Here is a 17594-nt window from a genome sequence, read left to right on the forward strand (position 1 = left end):
GATATCAGAACAAATTCTGAATATATTGTAGCCTGATGATGCATGCATCAACACACACAGCTGTTTAACATTGAATGTGTACAGGATGATCCTCATACTGGAGGTCAGAATTTTAGCAATTAAACCACTGTTTATACACTTGCAGTGATCAAATGTAAGTACACACCTCACTCCTTGTGATACCACATCCCATCACATGAGGTGCTGAAAGTGGTCACCTCAGTCATCCATTTACTAGATGTGATGTTCCAAATTTGTGAATAAACACTGTAACATCTACAGCAATGGCAGCAATTTCTTGACACATGTTCTAGTTTTTCCTTTAGAGCCTACTGAAGGAGAGGTCTGAATGAACAAGCCCCACATGATTGAGGACTGCAATAAAATAGCATGATACACAAAGTGCAGATTTTATTATTACGATACAAAAATCTTTGGCATGTATACAATAAAATATTTGAGTTATATAATATGTTACATTAAAAAGAAGACAACATTGGTGGACTTACTAATGAAACTTTTATACATTCAGCATTCTCTTCCAGACTAATTGGACACAATCATTATAATAGGCTAGAGGATGTTTTATCCATAAGATTCTGATATAGTTTATCCTTTGCTGCTCAAGTGCTGCCATATGACTGTAGTCTACAATTATTAGCAGCAAAAGGACATCATTACACAATGTAACAAGTTCTTGGCCTCAGATATAAATTTTTGTAAATTTTACACCATGATTTATACTCTTAACATGATATTACAGTAGCAATATTTTGAAGATTGACTTGAGAAGTATTTTCAACAATATAATAAAACAGAAGTAGCTACCATAATAAAATGCTTAGTTTTTGGTTCATTTTTCTTGCATTGCACCTTTCAAGGTTTATCTTTTAAATGTGAAAAATCTTTGCAAGAGTAAATATCTGGAAGTCAGCCTCATCAAACCTTTAACTGTTGTTATTGCAGGAAACATAAAGTATAACTTGTAAAATATCTGTCTAAATTTGGACATAAGCATTGATAACCAATAAAATATGTGTAAATGCAGATTGTCAATGGTGGACTATGCAACATTTGTTCTGTTTGGACAATTTGGTGGTTTTATGGTTCCTACCACTCCCCATACCTGACACAATTTTCTTGAGTTCTGTAGAAATTGTCTCCCCTCAAGAATGAGACTCCAAGAGGTACTTGGAACAAATACTGATATTTACTAGCATAAATTTGTGCTACTGTAATGTATCAGCAAATGTACTGTAAGGCCAATAAGCCCTAGTCCTAAAGTCTTCCAAAAACTCTATTTAATCAGTGAGGGATGGACTGGAATTCCCTGTATAAAGGAAAGTGATGATAACAAAAGAATTCAAAACACTGAATTCTTGCTTTAAAGTATAAAGGTAGTGTTAGAACATTTTACAAAATTTTCACAAATATAATTTCAGGAGAATACATCAAAATGCTACTTCTACTGGGCCCCTTTGGCAGGGTAAAAAGAGCCTGCACAGTATAACACATGATTTAACAAACATATGTGGAGCGCAAGCAACCTTATACACTAGCAAGAACATTTTTATAGGAAGGAGATATCTGGTTCTTATGGCAGTGAGTATGAAAAAGACAGTCACCTTTTATGGGAGGGAGTTTGTCCTGTGCAAGCTTCAGCTGCAAACCTGATGGAATGGCAAAAACAAAGATGAGCAAATGTCCTTCAGGAAAAATTATTGAACAGCACTTACCCTATGGCTCTCTCTTTTTATAGACTTCAAGAAGCTGAAGACATTGCAATGTATGGAATTGATTTTAGCCTGGTCTGTACTCTCACCTGCTCACACTAATTTAAGGAAAAGAGAAACAGTAGTAGTATAGGCTTAACCATAAACCTACTCTGAGTAGACATCTGTTTTCTGATTTCATCTGCTAAGTTTCACAATTACAATTCTACATTATGAAGTAGTATTTCTTATAACATGCAAGAGCTTTACTTTTGTATCTATGTACCTTGCTCCATGACTTATTTAACCCTTTCCATGCTACAACTGTGATGTTTTGCTTAAAAATGCCAGTCTTGTCTGTTCTACCACTGGTGTTTGTCAGTATTAATGAAGAAAAACCTCTCTACCTTTTATTGAGGGCTAAAGCTATTTGTGGATTTTGACAATGGAAAATAAAATTTATCATGGACATATATAAACAGTAAAGTATCATCTTCTATGAAAAAATAGTGCAGAAAGGAATATATTAAAATACTCAGTTTAATGAACAGGAACAATATGATGAATTACATAAAAAGAGAAGACAAAGATAATAAGTATAATAACTCCATAGTCATGCACATATACACAATTTTAAGGCAGAAACAAACAATTGTTGTATGAAGTGACAATCTACAAATGGGTGTGACCATGATAATGAAGCATGAATACAATTTAAAAACTGAGAACATACTTTCATATCTGTAGGAAGGAAGAAGAAAGGAAACACTAAGTATTATAGATAATAACAGTCAAATAGGTGAACTGGAGTGAACTTCATGAATATATGTGTATGCAGCATGACTAACTATGATATACTATGCTCTTTGCCAGCATTATTAACACATCACAAAAACTATTAAACTGTGAAATCGTCATATCCGATTCAATTGCCTGTTATGTACTAGCCACACTACTAGAGCACTGTAAATATATCACAAAGAGCTAAAAGGAAAATGGTTACCACTTTTACAGTCAGAGTTTGAAAAATACATATCACAGAACTGAAACTGAATTCATGAAAAAGTTTTAACAATGTTGTAACACCAATAGCTTACAACTAGATGAAACCTGTTGAGCTTCATGCCTTGAAAGGCAACACAAGTTCAATTCTCTTCAATCATTAAGTGGGATTTGTTACAATGGAATGACTATCCTTTACCTTGCTTTCAACAGTCAGATGAATTTCTGAAACATACAGCATATTCATATCAGCCTACTTTTATTTCCAGCTTTGCTCCTCAATAAACTACTTTACTTCTCACCAATAAATAAAACTCACTGAATCCACAGGAATAAGATAGAAATTTCATACAAGAACAGAAAGGTAAATATTTCACCACTACCCATAGATTAATCATGTTACAGTAATTTCATGGTGATGCCATTATTTAAGTTGATAGTTACTCAGGAGATCAAGGAATTTGATGCTTTTATAGAATTTAAGATTCATCAGTGTTCACAAATGCCTGAGCCAGCTGAATTCAGTTCACACCCATTTGTCTAATATCCATCTTAATGTTATCCTCCCACCTATGAGCTTCTTATCAATATTTTGTTATGTCTTCATTGCCCTGTGTGTGCTACATGTCACATCTCATTCTTCCTAATTTAATTACTCTTAACTATTTTGTTTTTGTTTTTAATCCCCTCTTACTTCACCCTTCCTAGGTTAAACAAGCTTGGAAAGTGTATTATATACTGGAATACACATAATATTATCATGGATTCTTTGCATTGTATATTTAAAAGTATTAAATCTGCCTTGTTCAGTAGTTCCCACTTTGGTCACCAGATCACAGCACATCAATGTCTAACTCATGACTTTCTTCATATATCATTTTGTTGTCACCAATCATAGGATATTCAAAACTATGATTCTGACATCGTGCAGAATAGCACAACCTCCATATCAAATTTCATCCAAATTCATCCAGTGGTTTTCAAGGAGAATTGACTGGACAGATGGATGGACAGACACAACCAGCTCTTAATGTGTTCTTGCTATGCACTTCATGCAAAGAATGCATAATAATGTTCCTGAGCCCTTCATTGTCCAACACCTATAGTCTGCAGTCTTTGGAGTGAGAAGCCAAGTTTCACACCCATACACAAAATGACAATTCAGCATTTTTTAGTTTGTAGACAGGACAAAGGAAAATAAAGATTCTGAACTTAATGGTAGTAAGCATTTACCACATTTAATCTACTCCTAATTTCATCATGAATGTCACCATAACACAACACCAGAAGTGTGGGATGCTGAATTATAAAATCAAAATGCTGATCTCTCGTAAAGCAAGTTATTAATCAATTTTTTATAGTACTGGTGTGTAGCACAAAACTCTTCCACATATTCAAATCCAGCAATCAGCAAGTCTTAACTGGAGATCAGATGATACCCATCATTTTGCTTTATATGCCTGCATGTTCCTATCTAATGAACTGAGAGCAACTGTAACTTTATAAAAAAACTTGGCTAAACAAGTGTTTTCTTACAAATACAGAGATACAAAAACAACATAATGTGTGGTACTTCTGATATCTTTATATAACCAACACTTATGAATGAGCAGATTACCACAGTAGTAAAGTGTATGACTAATTCAGTGTTACCTGGGTCAAATTTTGGCAGGAATATTGGATATTTAAAGATTATAAATTTTATCAGTTCTTCTTAACAAATGATGACTATTCCTTCACTGTATCCTTTTATGTGCCTCAGTACTAATCACCACTACATTTAATACAGAATTATTAAACAGATGAAGAGAATTACTGAGCATTAGTGAAATTAAAAGCAAACTGTCTAGATGCACAGTTTATATATAAGGATTTCATAAATTGATCCCACGACTATAAATCCTACCTCAACAAAAATTTGTAGTTAAAAGTTGTTAATACATTACAGCAAAGGAAGATGGGACAACCAGCTAGTAAATGAGAAGTACACATTACACAGACATAACAGTAACAACTCAGAAGATCATAATCATAATGGTAAAGTGTTTATTTAGGTGACAGATTTCTACCTGATCTTTCCTACAAAAACCCAGACAATTAGCATTAAGGGTAGAGAAATGCTAAAAGAAAAATATTTTATAAGAGCATTTGTAACCTGGAGAATGGTAGAAACATGCAGCAAACCCTCAATTTGATGATGGACTAATAATGGGGAAAGGGTTTCCATTAAATTTCACAGATGGCAAAACCAGATGGTGTTCATTAAATCCAATTACACAGGATTTGCTGTATATCCTCATGGGCTGGAATGATAAACTGGCTCAATAAGAGATGTTTCTGTGGTGAATGTTCAAAACATTCTGGTTCTACAATAGCAATAACTCAGTAGTTTGATCAGCTCAATATTACATACACAGTGATGTTCATATGGATAATAACTGTCAATCAACTACAATCATGTAGTATAATTTAATGTAATGTTTTAATTTCGAGAGTAGAAATCTCACTAAATCCTAAAGGCAGTAAAACTGAATCTACTGTGGAATCTAAATATACAACTGAAGTAACATAAACCTGCTGTCCTCAAGGAATCCTGTCAAGTACAAACACTGAATTCCCAACATATTTTAACACAGGGCAGTTTCAAGCTTATACAAGATTCAATAAAATACTACATAAAAATGATCTTTTACTAAAAATCTGATATGCTGTTGACTTTATCACTGATTATTATAAATATTAAGCTATGCTTTTGTTACATCTTTCCTGTAGATTGGCAGATGCATCTAAATCTTTATATAAGAAACAATACTGCATTGTATTCACATCTAATGATAGTTAACAAGACTAACCTGATTGCCATAAATTTTCTGATCCTTGAACAGTAGTACTTAGCTATTCAGAGCCTAAACCTCTCCATCCAATCTGACTAGTCGAGATCATGACTTTCTTAAACCAATGCCTTGGTTTGGTCAGCTCTTTATTACAGTCAACCCCACAACCTGGAGCTAACTCCACTTTTGCCAACATCAGTATGATGTATATCAACTCAAGAATTTCATTTCTTAAAGCCAGCATTTCTACCTGTGGACAGCTCCACATTGGTAGCTTTAGATCCTACCACAGACAAAGTTGGCCGTGTTTTGTTGGCAGCACTGGATGGTGTTCTACCAACTGTTGGTCCACCTTTCTCACTTGCTGCAACAGTTTCAAATTTCTGCTGTAATGATGCAACATGAGAGAGTTTGCTTGCAGCAGCTCTTGCCACTGCGGGCACTGATTTGTTCCCATTGGCTGTTACATCTGAAGCAGATTTTATTACAGTTACCCCCCTCCCCACTCCTGTAACCTTACTGCTCATATCTTTCACTCCAGCTGCCCCAGTCTTTGTCTTTTCCTGATGGGAAATGTTTCCTGCAACTATGGATGCACCAGGTCTTGACATCGATGGTTTTGGAGCCAGCTGTGGCTGCTTCACAGTTGGGCCACCTTTAAATGAAGAATGAACAGATGATACTCTACTCCCAGTGCCAGCTGTAGATTTAGCAGCTCCACTTCCAGCTGCAGATATACTTCTGTTCACAGCATTCACTCCATGTGAGGCAGTACTTCTTGTTGGAAGGTTTGGAATAGTTTTCACTGTTTTGTTTGCAACTATGACATCAGGAGATTTCAGATTGGCTTTAGCATCCACCTTTCCACCTTCAACGACATCTGGGGACCTTCCACTGTTGCCACTTCCTCCCACAGAGCAACTTGACACAACATCTGGACTATTGCTAGTTGGAGGATTCTGACCCCTTACTCCAACACCAACAACTTTTCCCTGATGTAAAGTACTGCTATTGATTGTTGCTGTGAGGGGTACTTCTGATGTGTTAGAGACAGGTTTTGGAGAGACACTGTCATCTGAAACAGATGTCTTCACAGACAAACTAGGAGGTGTGGGAGTGTGGTGTAAGGAAAACCGACTAGGTTGAAAAGATGGTGCTTGAGTTGATGACAAAGTGCTAGAAGCTTTTGTTATACCACATGAGGAGCTCTTAGTTCTTGGGACTTTTGGAGATGTGGCAGGTGAAGGGGAGCCAGCTGACATGTTGGTTAAGGTGTTCCTGTTTGGCAAAGCAAGAATAGCATTCTGATCTGTGAGCTGTTTTGATGTTTCAGTTGAGAGAGTATCTGTTTTACCATCTTTCAGAGCTGAAGGCATAGGCGATGAGCTACTGCCTCGAAAACTCGCTGCCAGTGGCCCCAGTGATCGCTGCAGGGTGGAGCTGTATGGTTTATATGTTGAAACATTCTGGGGCAATGTAGTTGTTGGAGAGCTGAGAACACTTTGTCTTTTCTTAATGTCAACTGAAGCTGGCTTTGTGACAGGAGTGGTTGCTGTAGCTGTTCTAAGTGTTCTGGACATGTTTTCAGTCTGAAGAGGAGACTTAAAAGTGCTGAAGTCTTTACTGATGCTGATGTTAGAAGTGTTTTTAACTACAGGGGGCTGGGTTGTTGTTGTTGCTGGAGGCTTGGGACTGAGATATCCACTACTTGAACTGGAGGAACTGCTACAGGACTTGATAGAAGGCAGCTGTGAGCTCGCTGGGTTTGTCTGGATTGATAGGTTGCTATACACACTGCTACCAGGGCGATAAATATTGGCATTCACATATGTTCCAAGTGAACTATTGGATGAAGCTACCGCACGTGACAGCTGTGGAGAAGCAGAGCCAGCTATGGAGGAATCAGTAGCTGTAATGGTAGACGATGTATCATCAATATCTGATCCATCCCCTTTGCTCTCCTTCTTTCTTCCAAGTGTTGATGTGCTGTATATTGATTCCATGTTTCTGGCTTGGATCTCATTAACAATTTCTGAAAGAAGTCCAACTGACTCTAAACTTCCTGCAGAAATGCTGTTTTCCACAGGTTTAGGAGACTTGTATTCATTGAAATTGGGTGATGAATACTGAGATTTAGAATTTATACCATGGTTGTCACTGGTTGCACTTGATTTTGGTGGCACTGGGGCTGCATATTCTGATGGAGGAGAAATTTTCTTTCTGCCACTTCCAGGAGGACTCTCCTCAATCACTGCATATATATTGTCACCACTGTTTGGACTTGATTCTTCATCTATGTTGGCCAGAGGAGCACTGCCATCAGAGAGGAGGTTAAAACAGTCATCATAACAGTAGTCCTTTGGACTCACAGTAGGTGGATTCTGGTATCCTGGTAGGCCAATAATTCCTGTTACTTGTTCCCCAGGTTTGATAGGAGGTGGAGGAGGTCGAGGAGGAGGTGGAGATGTGGGGCGTACTCCAGCTGGGATGCTTGTTGGCCGCTTGGTACCTGAGGCATGACGCATTGAACCAAATGTTGGTATGGAGGGTCTCTGTGTAATTGGTCCCTTATCTCGTAAGCTCTGTGCTCGCATTACAACTTGCTTAGAAGAGTCATTGGAAGGAGGTAGACTTGGGCCAGGTCTCACTGGTACCATCTTCCGAGGAATGTCAATGTCTTGCTGTGGGATGGGATTTGAGATCTGTAGGTTTCTGAGTGCTTCTTTGTCAATCTGCAGCTTGTTGGCTTTTACTCCATAATGGTGGATCCTAGGCAATGAATTGCTCCCACTTGCCACAGTTTTACTCTTGTCTTTGCCTTTAGCCTTCTCATTTGGTTGGCCAGATCCTTGGTTCTGGCTCTGAATCCTAGCAACTCCCCCCAAACTCTGACGCATCATGAATGAGGCTAGTCGAGTCAGAGTTGGATAACTTGATCCACTGTCCTTTATTTTCTTATCTTCCAGTGGTTGAGATGTGAATGCATCGATGGCAAGTGAGTTAGGTGAGGATAAAGGTCGTGCTGGTTTACTGGAGGAACCAGTCAATGGAGTGTAACCAGTTGTTTCAACATTGCCGGAGGGAACTTCTGGAGCTGGCCTACTCGGAACTGACGGTGTAGAAGAGATGAGCTCTTTGGCTGTACAGGATGTGGCATCTAATACTGGGCTGCTGATGAATGGACGAGCTGTAGCAGGTGGTTGACTTTCAGATGAAAAAGCTGGGGCTATGAATGTTGCTGTTACATTGGCACTAGAAACTGCTGAAGACACTGTCATGTTTGTGAGTCCTGTACTGTCTGCTGTGCTGTTTACCTGGGCCAGATTGTTTGAAGGTTTAGGAGACCCGACTTTAATAGACGGAACAGAAGTGGTGAGGGCGCTTGAAGCAGGTTGGCTACTGGATGGTGTGGAAGGGAGATTATTCGGAGATGAGCTATTTGAAGGTAGAGGAGTAATGCTGAAGCTCTTGAAATTTCTAAAGAAATTGTTCTGAAGATTCATGGTGCTGCCATCCACACTGACAGAGGATGAGGGATTGATGGTGTGACCTAGGCCATTGTTGTCATCAGGCTTGGGAAGTAGGGACACACGGACACCATCTGATCCAGCTGACCCTTCTCCGGGAATAGGACTGGAGATCTCTAGTGCTCGCATTGCATTGGCCATATTGCTAGGGCCTCGAAGTGCCATAGATTTGCTACAGCTAATGCGTCGTGTTGGTGGGGGTGGCTTCTTGTCTCCAAGTTTCGTCCTGACAGAGAAACAAATTGCATATCAATAACAGACAAACTCATGCTCTGGACAATGTAAGACTAAAAAGCTCTATTCATTTCCAGTAATAAATGGTGGTAGCTTATAAGCTAAAAGTAAAGGTACTGTGAGCAGAAGCCTTAGTAGAAAATTTAATCAGATATATGGAAGGTCATAGTAGATTCTAATATATGCTATTTCAATGCTCTGCATAAACACTAGGAAGACACATTTTCATAACCCAATGGGGCATTGATTACCTAAATGTCAAGTAACAAAATTTATCCCCCAATCTGATGATTACAGACAGTAATGTGCATTAAAACAAAAGTGATGAAAAATGCTTGTGCTCTGTCTTAAGAAAGTGACTTCATACACTATACTCAGCAAATTACACTCACTTTTCACCATCACAATAATTCTACAAATAAATAACAAGAAAACATAGCAAAAGAGGTGGTAACCAAAGTCCCAGGCCAATGTGGACATTAATTTCCATACAACAGAAGACTGTTTGTACTTAAATGATACAAATATCACTTGGAATATACACTGCACTGAAAGGAAGAGTACAAGCAAAAATTGAAAAGTAGATACTGATCATTAATATTTTAAACAAGATAATCTTATAAAATATATGTATGCTATACAAAGTCCATGCATCAGAGGCTAATATCAAATTCAACACAAGCAAACTAGCATGCATCACCAAGATCAAGTACAAACAAAAGAGAATAAGGTTGCATTAAAACATGTTTTATGTTAACATAGGGCAGTTTAATAAGGAAATGAAGCCAAGCTGTTCAGAAAACAAGTTACGGCTCATTATTGATAACTGAAACCACCAAACCTTGCAACTGTGGCAGCAACAAAGTTGTAATCATTCCAAGGTTCCATTTTCAATTTCTGCATGCAGTGATGAAAACTCTTGAAACAGCTAACACAACATATAATTTTAGTGCATTTTATAAAATAAACTTGGAAATGCATTATACATAACAGATCATGGTACTTTTATAAAAATAGATAATGAAGAAAACATACTGCTTCAGATTATGTGTAAACTGTGTTAAAATATCTCATTCTTATTGTTCTAGTAATTAGTACAACACAAACATCTCATTCCACAAAAAAAAGAAAAAAGAACAATTTCAGTGTCAAAGAAACTATGAGATAGAACTATAAATACATGTAGGAACTCTCTGAAAAATTTGTGTTAAAATATTCTTTCTACAAATAAAATGTCTATAAAATTCTCATATCTTTCACAGAAGAAAGTCAAAACACAATATATGCAGAAATATCTTTAGCTTACAACAATAAGATGATGTACCCCAAAGTATGCACATTTACCAAAGAGTTACTTGCAATTCTGCATATGTCATTGGTCTTGATGTTTACTTACTGCAGATATATGGAATCAGGAAAAGTGAGGGAGATACTGTACTGATACAAATCAATGATAAATTTGTCCAAAAATTTTTATTGTAGATCCTCAAAACCAAATTTAATCAAGTTTCAGAGATGTAACATGAAGGTAGACAGACATGGCCTCCCTATTATGCCTTCACTTTATGCAAAGAATTCATAAGAATGCTAAGCAAAATCTATCTCTGTCTCAAAGTTTTTGTGTTCTCACCACACTGCCTAGTGGATCTGTCACATGTGTACAGATGCCAGCATGTATCTTTAAGACATCATGGTCATTTATTGATAAAATTTATGCTATCCAGTTCATATTTGGATACAACTGGGACACCAACATATGGATGTGAAATTATGCACCCCATTTTGTGGCGAAGGAACACTGGATTTTTGTATTTTGTGGGAGGGAGGTTGGAGAGGAAGTAATTCACATACTTTCAGTTCATAAAATCATGACGACATGGATGAGTAAGGAACACAATTTGATTCTTATATACGTACATCTAAGTTATCTTGAAATAGTTCACATTTTATTTGTGAAGCATTTTATTCCTGCACAGAATGAGTTAGAAAACCAGTATTAAAGAAGTAAGGATAGTCTGTGTATAGCAAATTCAAACCCTCATTACATGCAAATTCACAGATTGAACATAAACAACCACATGTTGTAAAATTACTTGGTATAAAACAAAAATCATAAAACAGATATAATAAACTCAGTCAGAGATCTAAGATTGAATATTGGTCACTCTATATAAATTAATCTCCCAAGCAACTTACAGAACATTTTAGAAAAGTTTAACATTTACAACTTTCAATTTTGTGATTTCTGCTGCAAATCTGCAGAATAAAAATATTGCCATATGCATATTTCATGGCTAATACCCAGTGCTTTTTTTATTTATAAAAAATGATGGTACTACAATGCAACATGGGAAGTGGGAGTTTCCCATACATTTTTTAAAATATTTTGATAAAAATAAAACTTTAAAATACTTAGAAAGGTAATAATGACTTTCAAGTGCTGTAGCCAACATTCCTTCATTTTTATTTTATGAAAAACAATTCTGGTTCAATGTACCATCGCATTCCATCAGAAAAAACAAAAAAGCTCTGGTCATTACAATCTATGCTTTGGGTCCATGAAACTTGTTTCAACAAACTGTCAACGCACATTCACTTTCATCAGCACATTTCCTGGGTTAAGAATTTTCATCTTTAGTTCCACTCATGTAGAATGATTTTCTTACAAACAATAAAACAACATTACTATATAAGGTAACATGCTTATCTGTGCATCTAGATGCTAACACAACATGCATACTAACAATTAAGTTTCCAGACAAAATGTTCAGAAACTCTCACTTAATTTTCCTCTCAAGCATACTCATGCCAATAAATGTCATTAAAATCCACTATTTTATGCTCCAGAGCACCTTAAATCCACTGTACTGTAGACCTTCTGAACTCTTCATGCAACTGTACTGCCATCTACTTTAATGACTGCTAGTGTAGACATATTAAAAGAACATATATATACAATTCGGAAAGAATACGATCAGTTTCCTGACCTCTTGTTCAAAACCCATTATAATGAAGATAAGACAGCTGTTTTCTGGGTTATAGCACTGTGTAGTCTGGTAGAAGATTACAGACGTTTCAGAGGTCTTTGCTGCCTCCATCAACAGGAAAATGATATTGGTAAACTTCTGCCAGATTACATGGTGCCACAACCTAGAAGACAGCCATCTCTGGACTCACCAGTGTGAACATCTCAAATCCTATTAAGATTAAAAACAAACTGCAGATGACTACCTTTTCATGCTTTTGGTACGCATCTTGTTTCAAATTTTGAAGATAATTCTGCAACTGTTGGTCTAGAAAGAGAACTCCCTATTGGATTATTCTGAAATTTCAGCACTGGAGGAGTTTCAGGAGTTGATGGACAAGAATCTGACATTTCAAGAAGTTTCTGTTTTATAGGTTCATTTTTCACCTTTACATGTAAGCTTTTTGAGTTCTTTCTTATTTTTTTTGGTTGGTCAGATTTTGATATGGAACTGTTGGCATATGAAGGTAAATTCTGGCTACCAGGTTTTGCTATATTAGTACTGCTAGAAATGTTTATTTTGGCTGGTATTTGTGTCTGTGGTATATTTTTGGCTTTGTTAATATTATTTATCATAAACATTTCCTTCCTTTTTGATACAGGTATGCATTCAGGTGCTGATGGTTCAAGTAGGTTGGCCACAGTCAAAATAATTTCTTTATCCCTCTGGTGCCCTCTGCTAGAACTAGTGAATATGTCTACATTTTGGTTATAAAATCCAGGATTCTGATCATTCTTTTCTGACTGCAATGTGTTCATTACATCTGAATTTGTTGTTGATATCAAACCAGTTTTTGTTATTTCTAGCTTAACACGGACAGCTGCTGGGGATGCATGGGACATGCCACGAGGAAGCTTGGTTGCTTGTGGTGCGCTAGTGTTCCCACCACCAATGTTCAACTTACTGAGCTTTGGAACAGAGCAACTACTCAAACAACCAGATATTGAACTACAGAAACAAGAAACTACATACGATGGAGTCTGGGCACTTGCTGCAGAGTGACCGCTGCTCTTCTTCCACCAGTACTTGATGTTGCGACGGGTGTAATACATGAAGAGAGCTATGACAGCCACAAATGGGACAATACCCAGGAATATCACATATAATGCTGTCATTACATCACGGCGTGCTGTGCAGCCAAAGAAACAGAATAAAGAAAATTACAAACAGGCAACAAACTGGCAAAATCTGAAACTGTAAACTGTCATTGTTTTGTTATAAACCTAATATCAAAAAAGTTACTAAATCTTACTTTTTTAACTCGGTTAAAATTTAAAATGCAATACAACTGATGTGAAAAAATAAATCTCAAACGAAAATATCTACATATTGAGTTAGTCCATTAACTAGTCTATCACAACTACTGTTTGTCTTAATTCCACTAAACAAATAATAATTATAATCACAGCCAAACACATGGCCTCATTTAAAACTATATTCCAGACAACAGTCCATCTTGAACAGTATGTTTGTTTTCAAAACAAAACACTTACCACTGGGATCAGAGGCTGGTCCACTGTCCTCACTACCACCTGTACCAGGGTAATCACAAAACGGAGGAGCATAACCTATGGCACAGTGGCAATTCCCTCGGCTATTGCAGACACCATTTCCATTGCAATTTTTTGGACACACTCCACTACCAGCCTGCTGTCGCAGGGAGCCCACTGCCATACACTTCTGATTTACACACATCTGAAATCATCACTGGTAAAATAGTCTCTCTCCACTTACAAATTTATGCACACACTACTTGCATGACATGTTAACATGGCACATCTATAATCCTATCACGCAGTAGCTAGATGTGAAGAAACATCAAGTACAATGCCATCTGTAGTAAGTAAAGCGGTCTCACTATGCGCCATGTAGGCACTTGGGGGGGGGGGGGGTATAGCTCCTACTCATTCTTGACCTCAGGCACTAGATGGGGGTGAGTGGTTGGCATCACGCCCCACCCACGCTTTACCCCCGGGAAAGGACGCTGGTACCCATTGGATAGGAGGCTGGATGGGCCCCAGAGCCGCTCTAGACGCAGAGGCTAGAGAAAAATCCTCTGCCCCCATCAGGGATCGAACCCGTCGTCCAGTCGGTAGCCAGTCACTATACTGACTGAGCTACGCCGGCTCATGCCATCTGTAGTAATATTTGTAAACTATTTAGGGTAAAAGAATTTTTTCAAGACTGATAAGCAATTGCTTTTAATAGCAAAAATGATTTCAGGTAATAGGCATGTGTAACAAAATTAGAAAGAATTTTTGTCATATGATTAATTTATACATTGAAATGTGACACTAAACACACTTTGAAGTTATATTAAACAACAAAATTTTGCTGTAGTTCAGAAAAAAAATACTGGAAAAGATTTTATGACTCATTTTAAATCATTTTTACCCAGCTGTCTTAGCAATACACAGTATTTGTTGAAATCCTTTCTTTTACAAGACAGAAAATAAAACAAGACAAATGACTGAAGACTTAAACACAAAAGTTTATAAGCACTTCAATTATGATATAAATTGGGTGTGTGCGCATGCACACATGCATGCAATGAAAATTTAAAACTATGGTTATGACAAAATTCAGCAAATTTCAGGCTTTAAAAACTTGTTTCAACAGAAATTTTGTATAGAAAGATAACTCACTATACAATGAATTAAAAATCAAGAGTTCTTCCCACAACTATCTGTTTAACAATGACTAGAAGTGCAAAATATTTTCCACACCTTGTCCTCACCACACTTGGCTCCATCTGGTGCCAGTCCTGGGTCCACCTGGTTAAGTCCCAGGTCCACAATGGCAGTTCTGCATGGGATGATGCTGCCACCAGAGTTGATAAAGGAGTGTGACAGGATGGCCACAGATTCCATCCCAAACTCCAGCCTCTCATTCAGGTGCCTACAATGCAGCATGCCGCAGTAGATGTTCCTAAAGCATCCAAATAATCAGCAGTTAGTTTCTACATCTGTCGTTCATCTACAACAAACACATGACATCCTGAAATGTATATACTGAATTCCAGATGCCAGCTAAAATCTCATCCATCTTTTATCCTGAAGACTACAGTTATAAGCTCTACTGGAACATTGGTAACCATCTACGAGTCTACACAGAATCATAACCCAGAAGACCACAATAAAATGTTTCTTATATAATTATATGATATACTTTACTGAGTAATCAATTATTGGTAAGAGTAAAAAATTACATCATACAAAAACAACCAACAATTTTTCAAAACTCTATGAAATATAAAATGATGACACTTTGCAGCAGCTGTGGTATGCACTGCAGAACTCACTCATCATTGCACTTCATGTAGGACTGGTTCAAACGATTGTAGCCACAGTTACCATGGCGAGTGCCTTTGGTATTCATCTGGTAGCACTGCATATCTGAGCTCTTGCCTGATGGGCCCCATAGCAGGCGGCACTGGTCAGAGTGAGTTCGACATGAGCCATGGTAACAGAATGCCTAAAACCAAGATACAAACACAATTTATTTTAATTTACCTGCTGTTAAAATCTTGAATTTGGAAATGAAACAAAATGGTGAATGCAACAGTGACTTCCTACAGACTTTTGACATTATCTTATTAATTGGATATCATAAAATCATACAAAGTAATATCTTAGGAATTGGTTCTATTTCATCTTCAAAGTGCTGGATATTAAAGAAAGACTTTCTTATTTACTTTCTTGTGACAGCAACTGGGACTGCAACAGAGAACCTCTGAATACTAACTTAATATCATCATCCCAATGCTGTGGAAGTTAACATACTATTGGAAGAAAATTTTAAAAGATGGCTGCTGTCTGGATTGTTGTACCATGTACTCTGGTAAAAGTTTACTGACATTTCACAGGTGCTTGTTGCCCATCAGAGAAACACCCTACACAGCACGACCCACAACACTTGCATACTGTCAACACTTAAAATCATACAAAAACTCTTCCCTCTCAAACCAACAGAAATTCAACGCATTTTCCAAACTACTCCAAACATTTGGAAACAAGGTACTCTCAAAGAAAAATAAACTAATGCACCATCCAAACACTTGCATCCCTGTGTAGCGACAAACTCACCTTGCCTCTGTCACATAATTCACCATCCATCTTGAATACATCGTCAGGACAGTACTCTGACTGCCCTGTGCAGTACTCAGAAAGATCACATTCGTGGTCTGCTGACCGGCAAGTGCTACCTGCTGTCTTGGGCCGACAGGTCTAAAGTGGCAGATAACATTAACAGAGAAAGACATATAAAATTAATGAATGACAAACACACATTACTTCTTACAAGTTATTAAGTGTTTGTATGTATTACTACCCAGAAGTTTGTATTCACATTGGAAACATTGAATGTACACAAAATACAGGTTCTGTAGGCAACAAAGGCTACAAAACAACTAATCATATCATTCAAAGGATATTTCACTCATGTTTTTTAGTTTATATACAATACTTTGCCATGTCCAAAGATTATATAGCATCAACCTAATCATGCAATTTGTATTGTACTTCTAACAGGCACTTTCTTTGTATCAAATACTCTGATGGGAAATACAAGGAAATATAAAAGTATCAATACTGAATTCATATGTAAGATAAATGGCACTGTGCAGCAACATGGCTGCAAAGCATGTGTTCTGACATTTTACTGCATCTCCAGGCATGTTTACAGTTCATTCTATTTCTTCAGCAGCTCATGGTCAACATTTAAAGTCAGACTGCTTTTGTCATGTACTGAGCTGATTATGTCTGATAATATACAATATTGCATGCACACTGTATTTTGCAAAAAAAGATGAAAAAATCAGTGATTGAAACTTAGCTGATATTAATGGTATTTAAAGATGTGTTAATACAAGGGTATTCAACCTATGGCCTGTGAGCCAGATGTCCAGAGCATCTCTTCATGTGGCCCCATTTAGTGTGAACACTAATCTTCAATGCAAACCATATGTGATAAAAAATTAACTTTATGGCCACATACCTTCAGGTCACAGCATTCTCCTGTAGCACATGATGCATTGGCAAACAGCATACATGTGGACGCATTGCAGCAAGGGTTGTCACAGTGTCCTTTCATTCCACAGTCGCATTGCTCGCCAGCCTCCACAAACCCATTCCCACACACTGGACTGTCAAACAGGCTGCCACAAAAGAAAAACACAGAAATGACAATGAGTCTTTTTAGGTTAACATTTAATACTAGAATGATTAGTAAATAATGATTTGCAAAAGACATGGATGAAAG

General features: G+C 37.3%; 1 protein-coding gene across 2 annotated transcripts in view; it reads right to left on the bottom strand.

The window, feature by feature from the left end:
• Positions 1-394: 394 nt before the first annotated feature.
• Meltrin (disintegrin and metalloproteinase domain-containing protein meltrin) overlaps positions 395-17594 on the bottom strand; it is a 110870-nt gene continuing 93670 nt past the window's right edge. For both annotated transcript variants that reach the window (XM_022074435.2, XM_087340627.1), the window contains exons 12-18: positions 17331-17490; positions 16421-16561; positions 15637-15809; positions 15062-15263; positions 13829-14030; positions 13308-13464; positions 395-9301 (exon numbers count right to left, since the gene is read on the bottom strand). In XM_022074435.2, coding sequence (XP_021930127.2) covers positions 5773-9301; positions 13308-13464; positions 13829-14030; positions 15062-15263; positions 15637-15809; positions 16421-16561; positions 17331-17490 — 4564 coding nt within the window. In that variant the 3' untranslated portion in view covers positions 395-5772. The remainder of the gene's footprint in view (positions 9302-13307; positions 13465-13828; positions 14031-15061; positions 15264-15636; positions 15810-16420; positions 16562-17330; positions 17491-17594) is intronic.

The sequence above is a fragment of the Zootermopsis nevadensis genome, unplaced genomic scaffold (assembly GCF_977971745.1).
Source record: "Zootermopsis nevadensis isolate Lab colony 2312 unplaced genomic scaffold, Znev_1.0 Znev_ptg000061l, whole genome shotgun sequence".
Lineage (NCBI taxonomy): Eukaryota > Metazoa > Arthropoda > Insecta > Blattodea > Termopsidae > Zootermopsis > Zootermopsis nevadensis.